Here is a 25352-nt window from a genome sequence, read left to right on the forward strand (position 1 = left end):
ATGGTAAAGGAATCTTGTAAGGGTAATGTTTCTACATGCTAGTTGAACTGGTAAAAAGCCAACATCAGTAAACCATAAGTTACGTATGTTTAATGTAATGCCTTGAGCAGCCATTTAAAAATCTATTCAAAGAGATATACTCAAGATATACTATAGTAAATCAAAATGGAATTATTAAAAAAATATTCAAATAACCTACAGAATGGCCAGGAAAGTAAAACAGAGGAATAAAAAACAGAAGAAACAAGAAGAAAATAAACAATAAAATGGCAGACTTAAGTCATAATATATCAATAATTACATTATATAAATCAATGGAACAGAATAGGTAGCCCAGAATATACCCACACAAGTATAATCAACTGCTTTTTTTTTTTTTTTTTTTTTTTTTTTTGGCAGTGTTGGGTCGTCGTTTCTGTGCGAGGGCTTTCTCTAGTTGCGGCGAGCGGGGTCCACTCTTCATCGCAGTGCGCGGTGCGCGGGCCTTTCACTGTCTCGGCCTCTCTTGCTGCGGAGCACAGGCTCCAGACGCGCAGGCTCAGTAGTTGTGGCTCACGGGCCCAGTTGCTCCACGGCATGTGGGATCTTCCCAGACCAGGGCTCGAACCCGTGTTCCCTGCATTGGCTGGCAGGTTCTCAACCACGAGCGCCACCAGGGAAGCCCTAATCAACTGCTTTTTGACAGAGGTATAAAAGCAATTCAAAATAGACAACTAGTGAAAACATACTGTATAGCACAGGGAATTTTACTTAATGCACTGTGGTAACCTAAATGGGAAGGAAATCCAAAAAAGAGGGAATATATGTATATGTATAGCTAATTCATTTTGCTGTACAGTAGGAACTAACACAACATTGTAAAGCAACTATACTCCAATAAAAATTAATTTTAAAATAAAAAGCAATTCAATATAGAAAGGACAGTCTTTTCAACAAACGGTGCTGGAACAATTGGACAACCATATATTATGGATATAAGCCTCTTGTGGAATAAATGTATTACAAATATGTTCTCCCACTACGTGGCTTGCCTTTTTACTATTATAATGGTTACTTTTGATTAAAAGAACTTCTTAATTTTGCTGTACTATACTCTAAGCCTTCATTTTCTCATCTGTAAACTAGGCATTATGGTAGTATTTCACTCACAGGGTTGTTATGAGGAATAAATAAAAGAATGCAGGTACTCCTGGTACTTAGCAAAGCTCAAAAGATATTATTATTATCCCCAGTGCCACCCTTTTTTCTCTGTATAACCTTTTATTTCCTTCCAGGTTCTCTATTATGAATCTCTGAAAGGTAACATGTGTAACAGAAAATGCTGGCCATATGGAGAAAATTGAGATGACTCATTCTCAATCTCATGACCCCACCTACTTAAAATCCCAGCAGGGGAAAAGATATAAGAGGGTGACTACAAAAGGGAAGTGGGTTCATTTTAGTGACTGACATCCAAAGAGCAATATGCTTTCTTCCACGGCATGCTTCACCTTCATCTTTCTCCTCTGCCAGCTCACAGGTGAGTCCAGCAAGATCTTCCTGTTTTCTGGACTGCCTACCCCATCCTGCTTGTAGCTCCAGGCTTCTGGCTCCACTCTGGGCCTCTGGCTCAACTTAGGAGGCTCTGCTCCCTCATCTAATATTGCTTTTTTAAAAAAAAAAAAAAAATCTTTATTCGAGTATAATTGCTTTACAATGGTATGTTAGTTTCTACTTTATTAACAAAGTGAATCAGTTATACATATACATATGTTCCCATATCTCTTCCCTCTTGCGTCTCCCTCCCTCCCACCCTCCATATCCCACCCCTCTAGGTTGTCACAAAGCACTGAGATGATCTCCCTGTGCTATGCGGCTGCTTCCCTCTAGCTATCTATTTTACGTTTGGTAGTGTATATATGTCCATGCCACTCTCTCACTTTGTCACAGCTTACCCTTCCCCCTCCCCATATCCTCAAGTCCATTCTCTAGTAGGTCTGTGTCTTTATTCCCGTCTTACCTATAGGTTCTTCATGACCTTTTTTTTCCTTCTTAGATTCCATATATATGTGTTAGCATATGGTATTTGTTTTTCTCTTTCTGACTTACTTCACTCTGTATGACAGACTCTAGGTCCATCCACCTCACTACAAATAACTATTTTGTTTCTTTTTATGGCTGAGTAATATTCCATTGTATATATGTACCACATCTTCTTTATCCAGTCATCTGATGATGGACACTTAGGTTGCTTCCATCTCCTGGCTATTGTAAATAGAGCTGCAATGAACATTTTGGTACATGACTCTTTTTTTTTTTTTTTTTTTTTGCGGTACACAGGCCTCTCACTGTTGTGGCCTCTCCCACTTGTGGAGCACAGGCTCCGGACACGCAGGCTCAGCGGCCATGGCTCACGGGCCCAGCCGCTCCGCGGCACGTGGGATCCTCCCAGACCAGGGCACAAACCCGAGTCCCCTGCATTGGCAGGCGGACTCTCAACCACTGCGCCACCAGGGAAGCCCGACTCTTTTTGAATTATGGTTTTCTCAGGGTATATGCCCAGTAGTGGGATTGCTGGGTCATATGGTAGTTCTATTTGTAGCTTTTTAAGGAACCTCCATACTGTTCTCCATAGTGGCTGTACCAATTCACATTCCCACCAGCAGTGCAAGAGTGTTCCCTTTTCTCCACACCCTCTCCAGCATTTATTGTTTCTAGAGTTTTTGATGATGGCCATTCTGACTGGTGTGAGATGATATCTCATAGTAGTTTTGATTTGCATTTCTCTAATGATTAATGATGTTGAGGATTCTTTCATGTGTTTGTTGGCAATCTGTATATCTGCTTTGGAGAAATATCTATTTAGGTCTTCTGCCCATTTTTGGATTGAGTTGTTTGTTTTTTTGTTATTGAGCTGCATGTGCTGCTTGTAAATTTTGGAGATTAATCCTTTGTCAGTTGCTTCATTTGCAAATATTTTCTCCCATTCTGAGGGTTGTATTTTGATCTTGTTTATGGTTTCCTTTGCTGTGCAAAAGCTTTTACATCCTGTGGTCTCTGACTCACAGAGGGTAGGAAGAGACTGGAGGGAGAGGAGAAGGAATGACTTTGGGCATTAACTGCCCTTCTGACTGTCCCAGGGAACAAAGGGCTGAAAGAAGTGGTGTTGGGTATCAGAAAAACCTGTGTCCTTATCTGGATTCTGCCATGAAATAGATGAAGAAAGTCATCTTCCTCGGACCTCAGCCTTCCTTCATTTTGAGGGTAATTTTAAGAACAAAATGAGATGGTACAGGTGTATATTTATTTACTTAGCAATATATATTTTAAATATTTTAATTCAAATATATTTATAACATTTATACATATACTTCTATGTTTTATATTTATGTAAATATAAATATGTATTATTTAGAAAAATATTTTAAATTATTATGCATTTAACAATCATACTGATGGCAGAGAACATTTGAATTTTCTCTCTTAACCCAAGTAACCCAATCAGTCTCTACTTAGAAAACCAACTCATAGGTAGGCATTTTATATTTAATGCCATGAAGGACTGAGGACTTTTCTATGCCTGTCACAGGTATTCTAGATTTTCAAGATGTTACTATCTTCAGGGCTCTCAGGAAGGACCAGGAACCCCATAAGTTAGGAATATCTCTCTGGTCATCAAACTCATGGAGAACCACCATGAGGTCTCCCTCTGAGGATTTAGTGTGGCTGGTTCATTTATGTGTGCCCCAGGCCTGCCAGAAGAGAACTGCCCAAGCCCATGTAGTAAGTCAGGCCTCACTATCCTCTCCTCCCCGCCACCTGGTGTCTTGAACTGTTCAGCATCAACAGACTCTCACCCTCTGTGAGTTCGTTAAAAGTTTGCATTTTTAGGAAGCACCTGGTCCTGGAACTGACCCTTACTTTAAAAATCACTCCTTGAACGGAAATGGTGATCAGAAGGGGAACTTGGGGATGGTGAAATGGGGGAGGACATGGCAGGACTTTTCAAAACCCAGGTGCCCACCTGAAACATGACCTGGGGCAGCAGGGTGCAAGTTGCAAGTGTGCGCCCTGCTCCAGGAGGCTATGGCAGCCTGCGTGCTATACCTTCTGTGATTCAAAGAATAATCTGAGATTGTCATAGAGCCTCCAGTGGGCAGGACTGTGAAAGCAGTGCTGGCCCTGGAGAAGAACTCCTGGGCTTGACTTAGTAGCTATATTATTGTGGATAAGTTTCTTAGCCTCTGAACCTCGGTCTTTACAAGTATGTAAGAGAAAATGAAACTTAACTTGCAAATTATTGTCATGTTTTAAATGAGATATCAAATGCAAAACAATATAATAATAATCACCATTTATTAAGCTCCTATTACATCCAAGGCATTTTTCATACAATCTCCTCACAAATCTACGAGATAGATATTATTATCCCCAAAACTTAGGCTCTGAGAGGTCAAGTGTCTTAGGCAAGATTACACAGCTATTAGGAGGTAGAACAGAAACTGAGTTTCCAAACCTAGTGCTCATTTCATCACACCAAACTAATGGCCTAATATTGTACCCTCAGAAATAGTGCTCAATGAGTGTGTATTTGAGATGAATCTGCCCCAGAGATTCCTTCCCTCTCCAGGTACATGAGGCCAAGGTAGGCAGTGGAAATGCCCAAGAAGAGTAGGGAACTCCATTTCCAGGATGTGAATGCACCAAACAAAAGTCACCCTGGCCAAATTCAGAGGGACCAAGGAACAACTCTTGCAGCCTCAGTATTCTCATCTGGAAAATGGGCACAATTTTATGATGATTATAGGATACAGTAGGGTTGAGGAGACAGTTTATAAAAGGAAATCAGAAAAAGTGGGTGAGGAGGTATTGGGGAGGTGTTGAAAAAGACCAGAAGAGACAAACAAGAGGAACGTTTCGGAGATGAGTGAGGGGCAGAACAGTAGGGAACTTGAATATGAATGTTGCAGGTTAGAACTGGAGTGTTGGCAAAGGTGGCTGGTGAATTGGGAGGCTTGTCAGCCTCTGTTCCATGTACATCTTACATGGTACTGATTGTAAATGCCCTTTCCAAGTACATTAATTAAGGGGAAGTTGGGTAAAGAACAGTAGTTTCCAAAGTCGTTTTTTTCTTTTTTAAGCAGTGGTTTCCTTTTATAAAAAGAAAACTTACACAGAAACAAACAACTCTGATGCATAGAATTGAAGCCTCCCTGATGGAGGGGGGTAGTTCCATAGCCTCCACCCCATCCCCTACCCCCTTGACCTCCATCTAAGCTCCCAAGAAATACACTGAGGCACTGCCACAGACCTCAAAGGTAACGGGGGCACAGCTTGGGAAACCCTGCCTTAGGAGTCCTTGTTACTAATCCTGGCCTTCTACTCACTTGGCACACATCACTATAACCTTCAGAGCACCAGACTCTTCATCTATAAAATGGGATTGGACTAAGTAGTCCCTAAAATTCCTCCTAGCTTTGAGATGCTCTGATCCTTGGTTTCCATGGTGAGGGTGGCATGACACGGTGGTGCATTCTGATAGAGGTACCCAGTACTGGAAGAGGTGCTCGGGGACCGGGCTGGCAAGCAGGAGGTGGGCTTTACACACTCCGCTATGCCGAGGTCTTCCTCCTAGGTCACCATTCCTTGATTCTGGCTGTACTGATGGTGCCCCTTCCTCCTAATTTGGCTCCTTCTCTCCACTCAACACATGAGCCTTGGGGGAACAGGTTAAGGGGAGGAGGTGACAGCCAAAAGGAAAGGCAGGTGGCAAAAGGGAGGAGCTGTTGTCCGTTCTTGTTATGAAAAGCATCTTAGGGCTGAATCTTCTGGTGCCAAAAATACCTGAGACTTGGCCAGGGCAGAAAGCAGAGGGTTTCCTGCCCCAGCTTCCTCAACCTCCAAAAGTAGGTTGGTGGGGATGCTTGCTGTAGGAATTATCTCCCTGTGTGGTGATTGGACTTACTCTTTTGCTGTGAATTAGCCAGTGACTGATGTATAGGCGTTAGTGTCCAGACCACCTTCTAAGAAGCTTACCTTACTGAGAAGCCATCCAAAGAAGTTTTGGGAAATCTCACTTTTAGCCTTTCTTGCAGAAATGAGACCAAAAAGTGGGAAGCTTTCTCAAAGCCTGTCTCATAACACTACTGCCTGTTGTTTCCTCTTGCCTCCCACCATGTCTCAGACTGCTCTGTACTTCTCAAAGTGTTTTCACATCTGTATTCACCCTTCATCCTTCCCTAAATCTTGGTGAATAAAGATTATTCTTTTCCTCCTATGAGAGATAAGAACACTGAAATTCAAATTTACGTTTAGGATGTAAACTGGGGATAAGCTGAAATTCAAAGTGGTAGTGGGAGGTAGCAGTGGAAAGAATGCAGGCCTCTAGAGGAGATGGGGAAACGAACTAGCTTCTCATGTCACTTCTGCCACTTTCCAGTTTGGGGCCTTGGGAAAGTCACTCAGCATCTTGGACCCCCAATGTCTTCATCTATAAAGTGCAGCTTAACCTTTATCACGTAGAGTTGACTTGAGGCTCAAGAACGGGAATACCCATTAAACCAAGTATTCATTGCTGGAGTTATTATTATGGTGGAACCAGAATGGAACCCAGGTCTCCTGACCCCCATTTAGGCCAGACCTCTAACTTTTTTACACGGCTGCATGTTGCCTGTGAGAAGAGACCATCTCCACATGTCCCTGGATGAGACTCCAGACCCCATCACCAGGTGATCTGGAACCTAATGCCTGTAGATCAGTGATCCGCTAACTCACAGCAAAATGGTATGTCCAGTCACCACCCATGGGAATAGCTCCTCATGGGGAATTTCAAGTAGAAAATGAAGTGACATTCATGGTGGAATTTCAGGGGGTAGGTGTGAGAAAGTGTTGAAGACTTCCTCAGGGAAGGGCTTTGAACTAGGATTTACGGGTCTTAAATAAGACTTAGATGGACAGAGAAAAGGATAAAGCACCAATAAAAGCGTGAGTTAGGACGTAAACTGGGGATAAGCTGAGGAAGGAGCCCTGGCTGCTTGTCTGGTGGTAGTAAGTGGGTGGCAGTCCAAGGCTTCATATCTTCCCACAGCATCAACTATTGCTGGCCTAGGAACAAAAGCCCTGTTACAATCTCAGATTGTATCTCAGATACAATCAGATACAATCAACCTGGGACATGTGATACCCCTGAACTAATTACTATGCAGAGGAAGGCTAACACTTGAGTTGAGTTACCCAAACCATATGGCTGCTACAAAATGAGGAAGGACTGAAATGAATGCAGAGGAGGCAAGTTACAACATTCACCACGTTGATCCAGGTGGGAGGGTAGATGAGTCTCATGGGGCCCAATCCTCCCTGGCATTGTAGATAGGTGTTAGTAGCTACTCATTCTCTAGGGCCTTCTGATCACACAGGTCATGTTACATCCCCCACCCCCATCGTGTGTTCCCTAAGTACTGTCATTTCCCCTTTCACAGCACATGTTGTTACTCATTTAATGACTCTCTCCCAATTCCATGAGTGCAAGGATCATGACTATCTTGCTCCCCAGTTATACCCTCAGCTCCTAAACAGTGCCAACAAATTTTAGTTAAAGGAAGGAATGACTGAATGAGCAGAGCATGACTTACCTAGACATGGTAAAACCCTATAGGGTCACACATCACAGGTGGAGAAGCCATCAGAGAAAGGGGAGCTTCAGTTCAGTCTTAGAAGCTGAGAAGAGAAGTGTCTTGTTTCTGGACCCCCTTTCACAGTCAACTGGGAAGAGGAAACAAAACTGGTTAGGACTTAACCAACCCAGGCCCCTAACGTCTGAGCTCACATTTAGGGAAAGGCATGGAACTACTTTCTTCTTTTACGACTCTTCTCCTCACCCTGAAGATACAATAAAGATAGACCAATATCTTCCACCTAGGTTCATGTTGGCAATTTGCACTGTATTGTCCTCCAATTTCATTCTAACAAGGAACAATGAATTTGGAGATATTTTCTTATATCTCCACACAATTAACATTTCTTAAAATGTACCCTAGGAAGATAGCACCATGTATATAAAGATGTAAAAAGAACAATTAATTATTCATGGCTTAAGTGCATGCACACATGCTAAAACACTAAAACCACATCCTTTCAATTTTGTCACCTCCTTGACATATACATGTCCCCCAAACCTCACATGAAAATTAAAATACTCAAAGGTGCCCTCATCCAAGAACTGAACCTACTTGGGTGCAAGTGATATCCAATCTTTATTTGACTGCAAAATATTCACCCCTTCCATCTCATGGTTGAAGTAAGAGAATGAATACATTAATTGATAAATCAAAATTTCAAATAAAACTGATTTTGTCTATAACATTTACTGGAAATATTTTGACACCCCATGAGATGATCAAAGAGAGAGTAATGAAAAACCATCCTCCCTTAGTATTAGAGTAGCAGGGAGGGTAGCTTTTTGGAAAATCAGCTTACTTAACAGGATGATTTGATAAAGGCTTGATTGATCCAAAGTATATATGCATATATATAACTTATGGGGGAAAACTGTTTGAAAACAGGAATCAGCTCCTAAAAGACATTTACTCAGGAAGAGAAACAAGTACTTGTAGAGATAAATTTAGCAAAAAATTTGGTCAAGATCCAAGACCTGTTATCAAGGGGCTAGGTCAACATTTGGTAGCACCAGATTCCCTTACTCTGGGGGCACTGGTAGAGCAGCTTGTACTTGAAGGAAGGTCACCAAAGGACTTGAATGGTAAATCGGGATTCCATGAGACCCCAGGGCTTCAGAGTTGACACCTGAGCCCTTGAGGGAACTGAAGAAGGGGACTAATGGAAAGGGCTGGAGCTGGTACAAATGCCAAGGGACCTTCAAACTGAGCCATAGTGGAAAGAGTCCAGACTCCAGGGCTGGAGTGACATTGGGTTAAATCCTCAAATTATCACCTGCTAGCTTTGTGCCCTTGGAAAAGTTACTTACTTTTTTTGAATCTCAGGTTTGTTTTTGTTTTTTTAATCAAATTCAGTTAACAAACTTTTGCTGTAAAGGGCCAAATAGTAAAATTTTAAGCTTTGCAGACAGTATGATCTCTGTCACAACTATCCAACTCAGGCTTTGTAATGGAAAAGCAACCATAGACAATGTGCAAAGGAAAGAACATGGCTGTGTTCCAATAAAACTTTATTTTCAAAAACAGGGGGCAGGCCAGGTTTGGCCCATGGGCTATTTATTAGGTTGCTGCTCAGTTGACCACTTCTGGAAGCTTTTTCAGCAGCCATTCTTAACTGTTTTTCACCTGGAGCCACAAAATCAGTGATGGTTGTTTGCAAGTCATACTTTCTGAGGTGAATTAAGATTGCACTGAGGGGGGACCTTGAAGATGGCGGAAGAGTAAGACGCGGAGATCGCCTTCCTCCCCACGGATACACCAGAAATACATCCACACGTGGAACAACTCCTACAGAACTCCTACTGAAGGCTGGCAGAAGACCTCAGACCTCCCAAAAGGCAAGAAACTCCCCACGTAACTGGGTAGGGCAAAAGAAAAAACAGAGACAAAAGAATAAGGACGGCACCTGCACCAGTGGGAGGGAGCTGTGAAGGAGGAAAAGTTTCCACACACTAGGAAGCCCCTCCGCGGGCGGAGACTGCGGGAGGCAGAGGGGGGAGTTTCGGGACTGCGGAGTAGTGCACAGCGACGGGTGCGGAGGGCAAAGCGGGGAGATTCCTGCACAGACGATCGGTGCCGACCAGCACTCACCAACCCGAGAGGCTTGCTGCTCACCCACCGGGGCGGGCGGGGCTGCGAGCCGAGGCTCGGGTTTTGGTTTTGGACGGAGCTCAGGGAGAGGACTGGGGTTGGCGGCTTGAACATAGCCTGAAGGGGTTAGTGCACCACGACTAGCCGGGAGGGAGTTCGGGGAAAAGCCTGCACCGGCCGAAGAGGCAAGAGACTTTTTCTTCCCTCTTTGTTTCCTGGTGCGCGAGGAGAGGGGTTTAAGAGCGCTGCTTAAAGGAACTCCAGAGACGGGCGCGAGCCGCGGCTAAAAGCGCGAACCCCAGAGACGGGCGCGAGCCGCGGCTGAAGGCGCGAGCCCCCGAGACGGGCGCGAGCCGCGGCTAAAACCGCGGAGCCCAGAGACGGGCGGGAGACGCTGGGGCTGCTGCTGCCGCCACCAAGGGGCCTGTGTGCGAGCACAGGTCACTCTCCACACCCCTCTTCCGCGGAGCCTGTGCAGCCCGCCACTGCCAGGTTCCCGGGATCCAGGGACAACTTCCCCGGGACAGCGCACGGCGGGCCTCAGGCTGGTGCAACGTCACGCCGGCCTCTGCCGCAACGTCACGCTGCCTCTGCCGCCGCAGGCCCGCCCCGCACGCAGTGCCCCTCCTTCCGCCATCCCCCAACCCCCGGCCTGAGTGAGCCGGAGGCCCCGAATCAGCGGCTCCTTTAACCCCGTCCTGTCTGAGCGAAAAAACAGACGCCCTCCAGCGACCTACACGCAGAGGCAGGGCCAAATCCAAAGCTGAGCTCCTGTGAGCTGTGAGAACAAAGAAGAGAAAGGGAAATCTCTCCCAGCAGCCACAGAAGCAGCGGATTAAAGCTCCACAATCAACTTGATATACCCTGCATCTGTGGAATACCTGAATAGACAAGGAATGATCCCAAATTGAAGAGGTGGAATTTAGGAGCGAGATCTATGATTTTTTTCCCTTTTCCTCTTTTGGTGAATGTGTACGTGTATGCTTCTGTGTGACATCTAGTCTGTATACTCTAGCTTCCACCATTTGTCCTAGGGCTCTATCCGTCCATGACTTTTTTTAAAAAATTCCTTTTCTTAATAATTAAGTTTAATTGTAATAACTTTATTATACTTTACCTTCGTTCTTTCTTTCTTTCCTGCCTTCCCTCCCTCCTTTAGACAACGAATCACCCCAAATTGAGGAGGTGGTCTCAGGGAGCAGGATTTATGATTTTTCCCCCTTTACCTCTTTTTGTGAAGGTGTATGTGTATGCTTCTGTGTAAGATTTTCTCTGTATAGCTTTGCTTCCAACATTTGTCCTAAGGTTTTATCCATCCCTTTTTTTTTTCTAAATATTTTTTAATTCAATAACTATATTATACTTTATTTTATTTTTACTGTATCATCTTTCTTTCTGTCTTTTTTTTCCTTCTTTCCCTCCTTCCTTCCTTCCTCCCTCCCTCCCTCCCTCCTTTCTTTCCTTCTTTGCTTCTTTCTTCCTTCCTTCCTTTCCTCCTTTCCCTCTTTCTTTACTCATACTTCTACTAATTCTCCCTACTTTTTCTCCCTTTTATTCTGAGCTGTGTGGATGAAAGGCTCTTGGTGCTCCAGCCAGGAGTCAGGGCTCTGCCTCTGAGGTAGGAGAGCCAACTTCAGGACACTGGTCAACAAGAGACCTCCCAGCTCCACATAATATTAAACGGTGGAAATATCCCAGAGACCTCCATCTTAACACCAGCACCCAGCTTCACTCAACGACCAGCAAGCCACAGTGCTGGACAACCTATGCCAAACAACTAGCAAAACAGGAACACAACCCCACCCATTAGCAGAGAGGCTGCCTAAAATCATAATAAGGCCACAGACACCCCAAAACACACCACCAGACGTGAACCTGCCCACTAGAGAGACAAGATCCAGCCTCATCCAGCACAACACAGGCACTAGTCCCCTCCACCAGGAAGCCTACACAACCCACTGAAACAACCTTAGCCACTGGAGACAGACATCAAAAACAACGGGAACTACGAACCTGCAGCCTGCAAAAAGGAGACCCCAAACACAGTAAGCAAAATGAGAAGACAGAAAAACACACAGCAGATGAAGGAGCAAGATAAAAACCCACCAGACCTAACAAATGAAGAGGAAATAGGCAATCTACCTGAAAAAGAATTCAGAATAATGATAGTAAGGATGATCCGAAATCTTGGAAGTAGAATGGACAAAATGCAAGAAACAGTTAACAAGGACCTACAAGAACTAAAGATGAAACAAGCAACGATGAACAATGCAATAAATGAAATTAAAATCACTCTAGATAGGATCAATAGCAGAATAACTGAGGCAGAAGAACGGATAAGTGACCTGGAAGATAAAGTAGTGGAAATAACTACTGCAGAGCAGAATAAAGAAAAAAGAATGAAAAGAACTGAGGACAGTCTCAGAGACCTCTGGGACAACATGAAACGCACCAACATTCGAATTATAGGGGTTCCAGAAGAAGAAGAAAGAAAGAAAGGGACTGAGAAAATATTTGAAGAGATTATAGTTGAAAACTTCCCTAATATGGGAAAGGAAATAGTTAATCAAGTCCAGGAAGCACAGAGGGTCCCATACAGGATAAATACAAGGAGAAACACGCCAAGACACATATTAATCAAACTGTCAAAAATTAAATACAAAGAAAGCATATTAAAAGCAGCAAGGGAAAAACAACAAATAACACACAAGGGAATCCCCATAAGGTTAACAGCTGATCTCTCAGCAGAAACCCTACAAGCCAGAAGGGAGTGGCAGGACATACTGAAAGTGATGAAGGAGAATAGCCTGAAACCAAGACTACTCTACCCAGCAAGGATCTCATTCACATTTGATGGAGAAAATAAAACCTTTACAGACAAGCAAAAGCTGAGAGAGTTCAGCACCACCAAACCAGCTTTACAACAAATGCTAAAGGAACTTCTCTAGACACGAAACACAAGAGAAGGAAATGACCTATAGTAGCGAACCCAAAACAATATATAAAATGGAAATAGGAACATACATATCGATAATTACCTTAAATGTAAATGGACTAAATGCTCCCACCAAAAGACACAGATTGGCTGAATGGATACAAAAACAAGACCCTTATATATGCTGTCTACAAGAGACCCACTTCAGAACTAGAGACACATACAGACTGAAAGTAAGGGGATGGAAAAAGATATTCCATGCAAATGGAAACCAAAAGAAAGCTGGAGTAGCAATTCTCATATCAGACAAAATAGACTTTAAAATAAGGACTATTAAAAGGGACAAGGAAGGACACTACATAATGATCAAGGGATCGATCCAAGAAGAAGATATAACAATTGTAAATATTTATGCACCCAACATAGGAGCACCTCAATACATAAGGCAAATACTAACAACCATAAAAGGGGAGATCAACAGTAACACATTCATAGTAGGGGACTTTAACACCCCACTTTCACCCATGGACAGATCATCCAAAATGAAAATAAATAAGGAAACACAAGCTTTAAATGATACATTAAACAAGATGGACTTAATTGATATTTATAGGACACTCCATCCAAAAACAACAGAATACACATTTTTCTCAAGTGCTCATGGAACATTCTCCAGGATAGATCATATCTTGGGTCACAAATCAAGCCTTGGTAAATTTAAGAAAACTGAAATTGTATCAAGTATCTTTTCCGACCACAACGCCATGAGACTAGATATCAATTACAGGAAAAGATCTGTAAAAAATACAAACACATGGAGGCTAAACAATACACTACTTAATAATGAAGTGATCACTGAAGAAATCAAAGAGGAAATAAAAAAATACCTAGAAACAAATGACAATGGAGACACAACGACCCAAAACCTATGGGATGCAGCAAAAGCAGTCCTAAGGGGGAAGTTTATAGCAATACAAGCCCACCTTAAGAAGCAGGAAACATCTCGAATAAACAACCTAACCTTGCACCTCAAGCAATTAGAGAAAGAAGAACAAAAAAACCCCAAAGCTAGCAGAAGGAAAGAAATCATAAAAATCAGATCAGAAATAAATGAAAAAGAAATGAAGGAAACAATAGCAAAGATCAATAAAACTAAAAGCTGGTTCTTTGAGAAGATAAACAAAATAGATAAACCACTAGCCAGACTCATCAAGAAAAAAAGGGAGAAGACTCAAATCAATAGAATTAGAAATGAAAAAGGAGAAGTAACAACTGACACTGCAGAAATAAAAAAAATCATGAGCGATTACTACAAGCAACTCTATGCCAATAAAATGGACAATCTGGAAGAAATGGACAAATTCTTAGAAATGCACAACCTGCCAAGACTGAATCAGGAAGAAATAGAAAATATGAACAGACCAATCACAAGCACTGAAATTGAAACTGTGATTAAAAACCTTCCAACAAACAAAAGCCCAGGACCAGATGGCTTCACAGGTGAATTCTATCAAACGTTTAGAGAAGAGCTAACACCTATCCTTCTCAAACTCTTCCAAAATATAGCAGAGGGAGGAACACTCCCAAATTCCTTCTACGAAGCCACCATCACCTTGATACCAAAACCAGACAAGGATGTCACAAAGAAAGAAAACTACAGGCCAATATCACTGATGAACATAGATGCAAAAATCCTCAACAAAATACTAGCAAACAGAATCCAACAGCACATTAAAAGGATCATACACCATGATCAAGTGGGGTTTATTCCAGGAATGCAAGGATTCTTCAATATACGCAAATCTATCAATGTGATAAACCATATTAACAAATTGAAGGAGAAAAACCATATGATCATCTCAATAGATGCAGAGAAAGCTTTTGACAAAATTCAACACCCATTTATGATAAAAACCCTCCAGAAAGTAGGCATAGAGGGAACTTTCCTAAACATAATAAAAGCCATATATGACAAGCCCACAGCAAACATCATCCTCAATGGTGAAAAACTGAAAGCATTTCCACTAAGATCAGGAACAAGACAAGGTTGCCCACTCTCACCACTCTTATTCAACATAGTTTTGGAAGTTTTAGCCACAGCAATCAGAGAAGAAAAGGAAATAAAAGGAATCCAAATCGGAAAAGAAGAAGTAAAGCTGTCACTGTTTGCAGATGACATGATACTATACATAGAGAATCCTAAAGATGCTACCAGAAAACTACTAGAGCTAATCAATGAATTTGGTAAAGTAGCAGGATACAAAATTAATGCACAGAAATCTCTGGCATTCCTATATACTAATGATGAAAAATCTGAAAGTGAAATCAAGAAAACACTCCCATTTACCATTGCAACAAAAAGAATAAAATATCTAGGAATAAACCTACCTAAGGATACGAAAGACCTGTATGCAGAAAATTATAAGACACTGATGAAAGAAATTAAAGATGATACAAATAGATGGAGAGATATACCATGTTCTTGGATGGGAAGAATCAACATTGTGAAAATGACTCTACTACCCAAAGCAATCTACAGATTCAATGCAATCCCTATCAAACTACCACTGGCATTTTTCACAGAACTAGAACAAAAAATTTCGCAATTTGTATGGAAACACAAAAGACCCCGAATAGCCAAAGCAATCTTGAGAACGAAAAAAGGAGCTGGAGGAATAAGGCTCCCTGACTTCAGACTATATTACAAAGCAACAGTCATCAAGACAGTATGGTACTGGCACAAAAACAGAAAGATAGATCAGTGGAACAGGATAGAAAGCCCAGAGATAAACCCACGCACATATGGTCACCTCATCTTTGATAAAGGAGGCAGGAATGTACAGTGGAGAAAGGACAGCCTCTTCAATAAATGGTGCTGGGAAAACTGGACAGGTACATGTAAAAGTATGAGATTAGATCACTCCCTAACACCATACACAAAAATAAGCTCAAAATGGATTAAAGACCTAAATGTAAGGCCAGAAACTATCAAACTCTTAGAAGAAAACATAGGAAGAACACTCTATGACATAAATCACAGCAAGATCCTTTCTGACCCACCTCCTAGAGTAATGGAAATAAAAACAAAAATAAACAAATGGGACCTAATGAAACTTCAAAGCTTTTGCACAGCAAAGGAAACGATAACCAAGACCAAAAGACAACCCTCAGAATGGGAGAAAACATTTGCAAATGAAGCAACTGACAAAGGATTAATCTCCAAAATTTACAAGCAGCTCATGCAGCTCAATAACAAAAAAACAAACAACCCCATCCAAAAATGGGCAGAAGACCTAAATAGACATTTCTCCAAAGAAGATATACAGAATGCCAACAAACACATGAAAGAATGCTCAACATCATTAATCATTAGAGAAATGCAAATCAAAACTACAATGAGATATCATCTCACACCAGTCAGAATGGCCATCATCAAAAAATCTAGAAACAATAAATGCTGGAGAGGGTGTGGAGAAAAGGGGACACTCTTGCACTGCTGGTGGGAATGTGAATTGGTTCAGCCACTGTGGAGAACAGTATGGAGGTTCCTTAAAAAACTACAAATAGAATTACCATATGACCCAGCAATCCCACTACTTGGCAAATACCCTGAGAAAACCAAAATTCAAAGAGAGTCATGTACCAAAATGTTCATTGCAGCTCTATTTACAATAGCCAGGACATGGAAACAACCTAAGCGCCCATCATCGGATGAATGGATAAAGAAGATGTGGCACATATACACAATGGAATATTACTCAGCCTTAAAAAGAAATGAAATTGAGCTATTTGTAATGAGATGGATAGACCTAGAATCTGTCATACAGAGTGAAGTAAGTCAGAAAGAAAAAGACAAATACCGTATGCTAACACATATATATGGAATTTAAGGGAAAAAAATGTCATGAAGAACCTAGGGGTAAGATAGGAATAAAGACGCAGACCTACTGGAGAACGGACTTAAGGATATGGGGAGGGGGAAGGGTGAGTTTTGACAGGGCGAGAGAGAGTCATGGACATATACACACTAACAAACGTAGTAAGGTAGATAGCTGGGGGGAAGCAGCCGCAAGGCACAGGGATATTAGCTCGGTGCTTTGGAACAGCCTGGAAGGGTGGGATGGGGAGAGTGGGAGGGAGGGAGACGCAAGAGGGAAGACATACGGGAACATATGTATATGTATAGCTGATTCACTTTGTTGTAAAGCAGAAACTAACACACCATTGTAAAGCAATTATACCCCAATAAAGATGTTTAAAAAAAAAAAAATAATAAAATAAAAATAAATAAATAAATAAATAAATAAATAAAAAAAAAAAAAAAAAAAAGAATGAGGCAAAACAGGCCCTTAGAGAGTTAGAAATATTTCAGATGAAACTTTTTATGAACCTGGATTCTTGCTTCTTCCCATACTTAGAAAAGCACTAAAATCATTAGCTGAGATATCTGTCCCTTATGATGAGCAGTAAGCTTCCACTGAGGTCTATGTTTGAGTGCACATACCCCTTTGCCAAAATCACGTGTACTCTGACCTCTCCCCCTCCCTCTTTGGAGCACTTCCTCAGAGCTATCTGAGAGGATGTCTCCTGGGCTCTAGTCCTCAGTAAGTCCCCTGCAACTGAAACTCACAGCTCTCACACTGTGTGTTTTCTTCAAGTCAATGAAAAGTACAAACTTCCAGTTATAAAATAAATAAGTACTAGGGATGTAATGTACAGCATGGTGACTATAGTTAACACTGATGTACAGTATATTTGAATGTTTTTAAGAGATTCAAGCCTAAGAGTTCTCATCACAAGGAGGAATTTTTTTCTTTTCTTTTTATTGTATCTATATGAGATGATGAATGGTAACCAAACCTATTGTGGTAATCATTTCACAATATGTGTAAATCAAACCATTATGTTGTACATCTTAAACCTATACAGTGATGTATGTCAATTATTTCTCAATAAAACTGGGAAAAAATAAAAAAAAAAAAAAAAAAAAAGATTGCACTGAAACAGAAATTTGGGAGGCAGGGAGCAGTAAATCCCTACTACAATTCCTGATAGTTCAGGTTAAACATCACAAGGTAGCCTGGGCATATTCCAGAGCTCCCAGTCACTCACCCTTTTCCTTTCCACTCAAGGAAGGATATTGGAATTCAAGTGGATGAGAACCTCATTTGGGGATGAGCTTGAATTCACTCCCATCCACCATAAAATAGAAAGATAAATCATCCTCAAACTTCTAAGCTATCACTATCTTTAAAGACTTACAGCTTGCCTCCCAGTGCCCTGGTTTGTGCTTAAGAACCTCTGTCCCAGGTCAGATAGACTGTTACCTTCCTCATCTGCAACAAAATCAGCTCTCCCAGGAGCAATCTGGGAGTCCTAAATGGAGCTTGGACAGTAACCTCCCCACTTATCACCCCACAGGAACTTGTCAAGGATGCAGCCGACCTCATGGTCTACCTCAGAGCTTGGTCTTTTCAGCCAGAGATCTCTGGGAATGGGGTGGGTTTGCCTGTAGTCACCCCTTTCAGGCAGAGAGTTCTGACCTCAGTGCCTTTGTGTGATTGAGGTTCCAAAGGGTTTACCAGGACTGGTTGGGTTAGACTGAGAGGGTTTCTTGGGACCTTTCCAGGACCCAAAGGGAGTGAGTAATTGGTGGCAAGGTCAGGAACTCAGGTTTATTTTATGGTTCTCTGTTTCTGCAGGGCCAGCAGCCTCTGCAGTACTGAAGAAGCTAGTTGGTGCCCTTGGTGGGTCTGTGAATTTCCCACTGAATCTCTCAGTAGATCCAATTGACAGCATTATCTGGGTCTTCAACACAACCACTCTCGTCACCATACAGCCAAAGTTGGCAGACAAAAAAGCCCTTATCATAGTGACCCGACATCGTAACAAGGAAAGGGTGAATTTCCCACATGAAGGCTACTCCCTGAAGCTCAGCAAACTGAAGAAGAATGACTCAGGTGTCTACCGTGTGGAGATACACAGCTCAAGCCTCCAGGATCCCCTAACCCAGGAGTATGAGCTGCGTGTCTATGGTGAGCAGAACCAGTTCCAAAGGTGGATGACTGCCTTCTTAAAATGGTGAACTCCCTGATATTGGAGCTGTTCAGACAACGACTGGATAAACCCTTGGCAGTAAAGTGGAAGAGGGAACTCATGCATGCATGAAGTAGATATAGCCAACCCTTGAAGTCCCCTCTTAGATATTCAGTAAGAAAGATTGTGGCGCAGCAGATAGGCTTTATGAGAAGTGACAATCACACAGGTCAAACGTTGGCTTCTCTACTTACTAGTTACATGGCCTTAGACAAGTTACTTGATCTCTTTGAAACTTAGTTTCCATATCTGTAATGGGGAGTAAAGTGCTACCTATCTTAGAAAGATTATCAGGTATAACTATTGTCACACCTCTTCCCGTGAAGATTCTAACCAAATGAGAAATAGACACAAGAATCAGAAAGGAAGATAAAAATATCAGCTGTATTTTTTCTGGTAAAGCTGGATAATAAAAATACTTTCCCCCAAGTCTAGACTTTGGTGCCTATTCAGGGAAAATGAACTTATGAAACAATTACTCAACCAGCTAAAAGAATAGCTGCCTTTCTCACTGAGCTGCAATATCAGGGACACCAGGAGATGGGCCTGCAGGTTTGCATGTAGGAGGTAGACCATGCACCTTGATCCAGGTGTGTCCTCCATATAGATATAGTTGAAAAGAATGGAAGACATGCATTCTGCAGGCAAACTAGCAGGGGTGGGGGGAGGCGGGAGGGCAAACCACATTTAAACAGCAATCATAACAGCCCAAACATGTAAATAGAGAAATGTAGATGAGGGATGTCAGACTCACCATCTCAGCAACGAAACAATTGTTCATCCTCTGAAAGAGTGAGCACAAGGTAGAGAGGGGAACCAAAAGTGTTGCTCCAATACCTTTGTTCTCTCCTAGAGAGTAAAGTGAGTCTCTTCAAGGAAGCCTGAGGACAGGGGAATAGGGAGCCTCCAAAAAAGATAAAACTAATGAACATCTAAAATGCTTTGAACGCAGTGCCTACCATATGCTTACCATAGTGCTTACCACAGTGCTTACCATAAATGGCAGCTCATTCTTGTTGCATTGTAATTATTTCTATTACTACTGTTGTTGTTTTATGGCTGTGGGCAATCTGACCTAGATAGTTCTCTTCCCCAGATAAGAATGAGAATTCTGCTCTGAATTGCTACTTCCTCTCCACTCTGTAGCACACCAAGGAGATTCAGGTCCAAGGTTTACAAGAATAATGCAGAAAAAATGAGGGCTATGGGCATAGTTTCCACACTTGGTTGTCTATTTCTCTTTTACAGAGCACCTGTCAAAGCCCAAAGTCATCATAGGTCTGCAGAACAATAAGAATGGCACATGTGTAACCAATCTGACATGTTCCATGGAACAGGGAGGAGAGGATGTAACTTACAGCTGGAAGTCCCTGGGACAGGCAACCAATGAGTCCCATAGTGGCTCCACCCTCTCCATATCCTGGAGGCAGGAGAAAAGGGATATGACCTTCATTTGCATGGCCAGAAACCCCATCAGCAGCAACTCCTCAAACCCCATCTTTGCCTGGAAGCTCTGTGAAGGTGACTGTCTCTCCTCTTTCTCTAGGAGCCCCTGGTCTTAGGACCTATATCTTCTTCAGCTCCTGGTCCCCCATGGGAACAAGCCCTTTGTGAAAACTGGAAGCCCTGGGGAAGTCATCAGACTGGGAGGAAGGTTGCAATTGCTCCAAAAGTTGGGTCATTTTCCCTAGCTGACTCTTCTCCCTGCCCTGTGCCTCCACCCATTCTCTCTTTAAAGGTGCTGCTGGTGGCCTGGCTACCACTGTGATCCTCAAACTCCTGTTGTCACTCACCCTGCTCTGTTTCATTGCACTGGTGCTAATTATTTTGATCATACGAAGAGAAAGAAGAAAAGGTAGAGCATGAACTATTTTTGTCTTCACCCTCAATCATGCATTTTCTCCTTCACTCATTCAACAGTATGTTGGACTGTGTGCCAAGCTTGGTGTTAGGCACTAAGGATGCAGAAATGAAGAAGCCATCATCTCTGTCCTAAAGGACAGCACCAGCCATCTGTACTCCTTAATTCTGGAGTGGAGAGAATACCTGAGCCCTTAACTTCTCTCCTAAGACAAAGGTTCTCCTAGTTCCTTCTCCAGTGCCTGCCCTTCTCCTTCCCCTCAGAGGGACTTACTAGTGTATCCCTCCTGCTGACACAGGTCACACACTGTTGACTCTGCTCCCCTGACTGGGAGGCCATGGCCTTCAACTCTGAGGTCCACAAACCAGCACCGTCCGTTCAGCCCATCCCTGTCAGAGCCCCCAATCCATCCCAGTTCTCTCCATTGGATCAACTCCAGAGACTTCTCTCTACTCCCCACCTCAGTCTAGATACATTACTCCTGGAGAAGCCTTTCTCTGTCTTTCTCCAGGCTGTACCCCATGCTCTGTGTCCCTAAACCCTGCTGATTTGTCTTCTCGGGTTCCCACTGATACTGTCCACTCAGGGTATTGGGGAGGGACCTAAGCGTTGGTTGGGTATGAACTGCAAACTTTGAGATATTCTCTCCCTCCTGTAAACACTGTAAAAGCATTTCTGATCTCCTCTGCTTCCTCTTTTGGCTGCCTTTGTCCAGAAATTGGGAAGTGAAGTGATGAGGGTGACCAGTTCATCTTGGGGTTCCTGGGTTTAGCACTGAAAGTCTCATGTCCTGGAAAACCCTTCAGTTACAGGGAAATCAGGATGGTTGGTCACCCTAAGTGGGTCATCCAGATGGTGGGCCAATGGGGGTGGCCAGGGGAAGGAGGAGCCAGCTCTGATTCTCTCCCAACTTGGTTTCAGAGTACATTGAAGAGAAAAAGGGACTGAACCTTCATCCAGAAACTCTTAACTACTCCCCCACTTTTGGAGAGACCTCGGAGTATGACACAATCTCTTACTTAAATGTGAGTTCTTTCCTGTCTTTCCTGGGGCCTGATTCTCCTCTCTGAGGCCCTCCTTGTTTTACTTGAGATTTTTCCATGGATTTGGGCAACATGGGAAATGAAAATGTATAACCCTTTAAACCCAATGTACCTGTGTCTCCCCCAAGTCTTCATGGATTCTCTCTTGTGCAGGAACTGGTGGCCCCTGGGGCATCTGGCTCTGACCTAGCCAGTAACGCTCACACTGTGATCTACGGAATCACTCCTTCCCCTCCACTGTTCAAAATGGCCACTCAACAGACCCAATTCCTTTTGCATAGGATGGCGGGTAGAGAAATGTGACTTTGATATGATGTTTGAGTTATGGTATCAGAAAACTGGCTTTAGAGATGCCATTTCCTCTGAGGCAACTCAAGGAAGCATCAGGAGGGGGCTCAGAGGGTCCATGGTGGCTCTGGGCCCTCACTCAAGGCTTCCCAAGTGCGGGTCACCAAGCTGCAGTGAACAAACACAAGGTTAATTCAAAGAAAACTCTTTGAAAAGAAAATCCCAAGACTAAGGTTTAAAGAAATGCAAATAACAAGAGACAATTTGTAGACAAGAACTAGGTAGACAGCTTCAAAAGGTCCACTGGCAAAAATCATTGCAGCCGAGGCTAGGCTTGCTCCTTAGGGTTCATAGTGCCCTTTCCACATTGGCCCACTTAATGAAGAAATAAAAGCACTTTGGAGCTTCAAAAATCTTAGTTTTACTCCAGCCTTCAGTGTCTCCTGATCAGGATGCATCTTCTTACACTTATCCACAACTTTTCCAAGAGGAGATATTATGTTTCCTCTTCGAAGTTGTTGGTGTCCTGAGAGCTCCTTCCTTCCTCACAGGGGTGACCTCTTTGTGCTTCACTCAGCCCGGCTTCTGTCAAACTCGATCACTTTGTCACCATCCTCCCTCTTCCCCTGCTCAAGACACATTCCCTGGAGACCACAAGACTGTCCTAGATGTTCAGGAATAAACTTCACTGACCCAGGATATTTTTCTCCAGCCTGGAAGGAGCTTTTGTTATTGCTGTCATTGTTTTGTTTTGTTTTGTCCCTTTAGTCATCGTTTCTGATTTGCCCCATAAGCTCTTTTGACTGATGGAAAAGTTTATTTCCAACATTGACAATATGATTTCAAATTATCCTTTAATCACCTTAGGAGACTCATAGCTCATGGGACTTATATATCTTATATATTTATTAAGTAATTTTTTATTAAGTAATTTAAACGAGATACAGTTTAAACAAGATACAGTTTTAAAATAATGCAATTTCTTCTTTTTTAAATATTATTTATTTTTGGCTGCATTGGGTCCTTGTTGCTGTGCACGAGCTTTCTCTAGTTGTGGTGAGCAGGGGCTACTCTTCGTTGCGGTTCACAGTCTTCTCGTTGCAGTGGCGTCACTTGTTGCGGAGCACGGGTTCTAGGCACATGGGCTTCAGTAGTTGCAGCTTGCGGGATCTAGAGCACAGGCTCAGTAGTTGTGGTGCATGGGCTTAGTTGCTCCGTGGCATGTGGGATCTTCCCAGACCAGGGCTCGAACCCACGTCCCCTGCATTGGCAGATAGATTCTTAACCACTGTGCTACGAGGGAAGCCTGCAATTGCTTCTTGAAAAAAGTCATTAATAATTACAATAGCAGTCACTGACAAGAGCACTTCCCACTCCCCCATTCAGGCTCTAGAACCCTCTCTTCTCTCTCACCATCTCCTCCCACCTCTGTTTTCCCTTCTCTGGATTCTGGATGTCTCTTTGGCCTTGTCTATGTGACCCAGGGGGTTGGCGATGATTTCTTTTGTTTGTTTTTTGTTTTTTAACAGAGCACTGTACCAGAGGAAAATGCAGTGAATACACTTTATTCCACTGTGCAAATACCCCCAAAGGTAAGAAGCTTTAGAGCTGAGTTTTATCTTAGCTGTCCCATCCTTCTTCCTGTTTCAAGTTTAGCTAGAATTTCTTGGGCCCCAGAGATCTCATTTTCCCTGGTACTAAAAGGTGCACCAGGATACACATTCCCTTTGCTTAAGGCTACACAAGTATGTGGGGAATAGAAGAGAATTGTGTTTTAGGAGTGAAAATGGGGGTAATGTGGAACAAATAGAGTAGGAGAGAGGTTCCAGGCGGGATCAATAGGGGAAATCAGCAGGATCCTGACTGAGTGCCTGGGAAAAGTTCCATGGCTTAGGCTGTGCCTGGGAGAAAGGGATGGCTGGGGAGACAACTTCGGCCTGTTTCTGAGCCACTAGTAAACTGGAGGCAGGAGAGTGTTCCTCTTCTTTTCCATGGTCTAGCTATGTTACATGTGATTTGCAACTTCTCCCCAGTCAAGCTACTAACGTAGTAAGCTTTTAAAGCTTATTCCTTCACAGATCACACTTGGCAGAAGCCAGGAATGCCTTCCTGTCTCCTCTCCCAACCACATCAGAAAAATGAAGATGGGTAATGCACTTTGCCTAGTAATAGGAAAGGTTGGTTTGGATAGATCATTAGAAGAAAAGTTGAGTTCATTAAGCATTCAACAAGATAAATGTGGGTTAGGCTTGAGGAGTAGTTTTTCTAAGGTCAAAATGATTAAACAGTGGGAGAAAGCATAACAAGAGGTTTAGGTTGGGTACCCTTGGCAATGAAGAGTGTCTGGGATGGTGGGGTCTCCTGGGGGGATCCATAGTTCTGCTCCTCTTCAGTGTTCTGCATCTTTATGTCTGCCCAGCAGGTAGAGAAATCCCACTCACTGTCCACGTTGCCAGACACACCAAGGAAATTTACCCATGAGAATGTCAACTAAGCAGCCATGTGCTCCAAAGAAAATGGTCAAAAGAATCCACTGACTTAATCAAAAACATCAAGGAAGAATGAAGGACACTGACTTCCTTCCAGAATAAAGTATCCCTTAGGTTCCTACAGACTTAAGAGTTCCTAATCTGGGAATTTCCTGGTGGTCCAGTGGTTAGGACTCTGTGCTTTCACTGCTGAGGTCCGGGGTTCAATCCCTGGTTGGGGAACTAAAATCCCACAAGCAGTGTGGTGAGGCCAAAAAAAAAAAAAAAGAGAGAGAGAGAGAGTTCTTAATCCTACCCACTGCTGAGAAATCTCTTCAAATCCAGAATCCCTCCTGGAAATGTGATTGTGAATTTATCAGCTGACTCAAAGCAAGGGCTTAGAAGCATCTCTGTTGAAATGTAAATGCGGTTTCACACATTTGAATGACAGCTCCCATTCCAGCGTTTGGAGATGAGGAATATACCAAGGGTTTGGTTGCCAAGAGGGCAAGAACTTCGGAGCAGCCAGCTGATGTTCCCCGCAGAAGCAGAAGACAGCAGTCAGAAATGGATTTATTTACTGACTCATCAACGACGTGCCTGGCACTGTGCTTACTGTGATTTTCGTCAGATGTGCTCTCTGTTCTCCTGAAACTGACCCTTCATGAATTATTTCCGTGGGCAGTGGCATCAGGCCTGACCACTGATTCCCAACACCCAGGGGGTCAGGTGTGGATTCACAGGACTTGGGAGTCAAAGAACACAAGGACAGAGAAGCCAGGTAGAAGACTCAGTTTGGCTGAGTGAAAACTCAGAAGTGTGATTGACCACTGCCCCAGCTTCATTTACACTTTTGTGCTGCAAGGGAGAAACCCAGGCCTTAGGCCTATGCAGGAGCCCATCTCAGTGGTGAGCTAG

At 43.0% G+C, this 25352-nt stretch overlaps 1 protein-coding gene across 1 annotated transcript; it reads left to right on the forward strand.

Moving 5' to 3' along the window:
• On the forward strand, window positions 1–24460 carry SLAMF7 (SLAM family member 7). The gene is made up of 7 exons (XM_065898977.1): window positions 1–22; window positions 18381–18713; window positions 20023–20295; window positions 20513–20629; window positions 21557–21660; window positions 23496–23558; window positions 24389–24460. Exons 1-7 carry the CDS (start codon window positions 1–3, stop codon window positions 24458–24460), a joined length of 984 nt encoding a protein of 327 aa, XP_065755049.1.
• The last annotated feature ends 892 nt before the right edge of the window (window positions 24461–25352 follow it).

The sequence above is a fragment of the Phocoena phocoena genome, chromosome 1, assembly GCF_963924675.1.
Source record: "Phocoena phocoena chromosome 1, mPhoPho1.1, whole genome shotgun sequence".
NCBI classification, from domain to species: Eukaryota; Metazoa; Chordata; class Mammalia; order Artiodactyla; family Phocoenidae; genus Phocoena; species Phocoena phocoena.

What these genes read in the sequence shown, in the direction of transcription:
- SLAMF7 (XM_065898977.1), top strand. Translation starts at nt 1, where the DNA reads ATGGTAAAGGAATCTTGTAAGG. An exon ending in GGTAAAGGAATCTTGTAAGG is followed by an intron (nt 23 to 18,380) that starts GTAATGTTTCTA and finishes CTGTTTCTGCAG; the next exon opens with GGCCAGCAGCCTCTGCAGTA. An exon ending in TGCCTGGAAGCTCTGTGAAG is followed by an intron (nt 20,296 to 20,512) that starts GTGACTGTCTCT and finishes CTCTCTTTAAAG; the next exon opens with GTGCTGCTGGTGGCCTGGCT.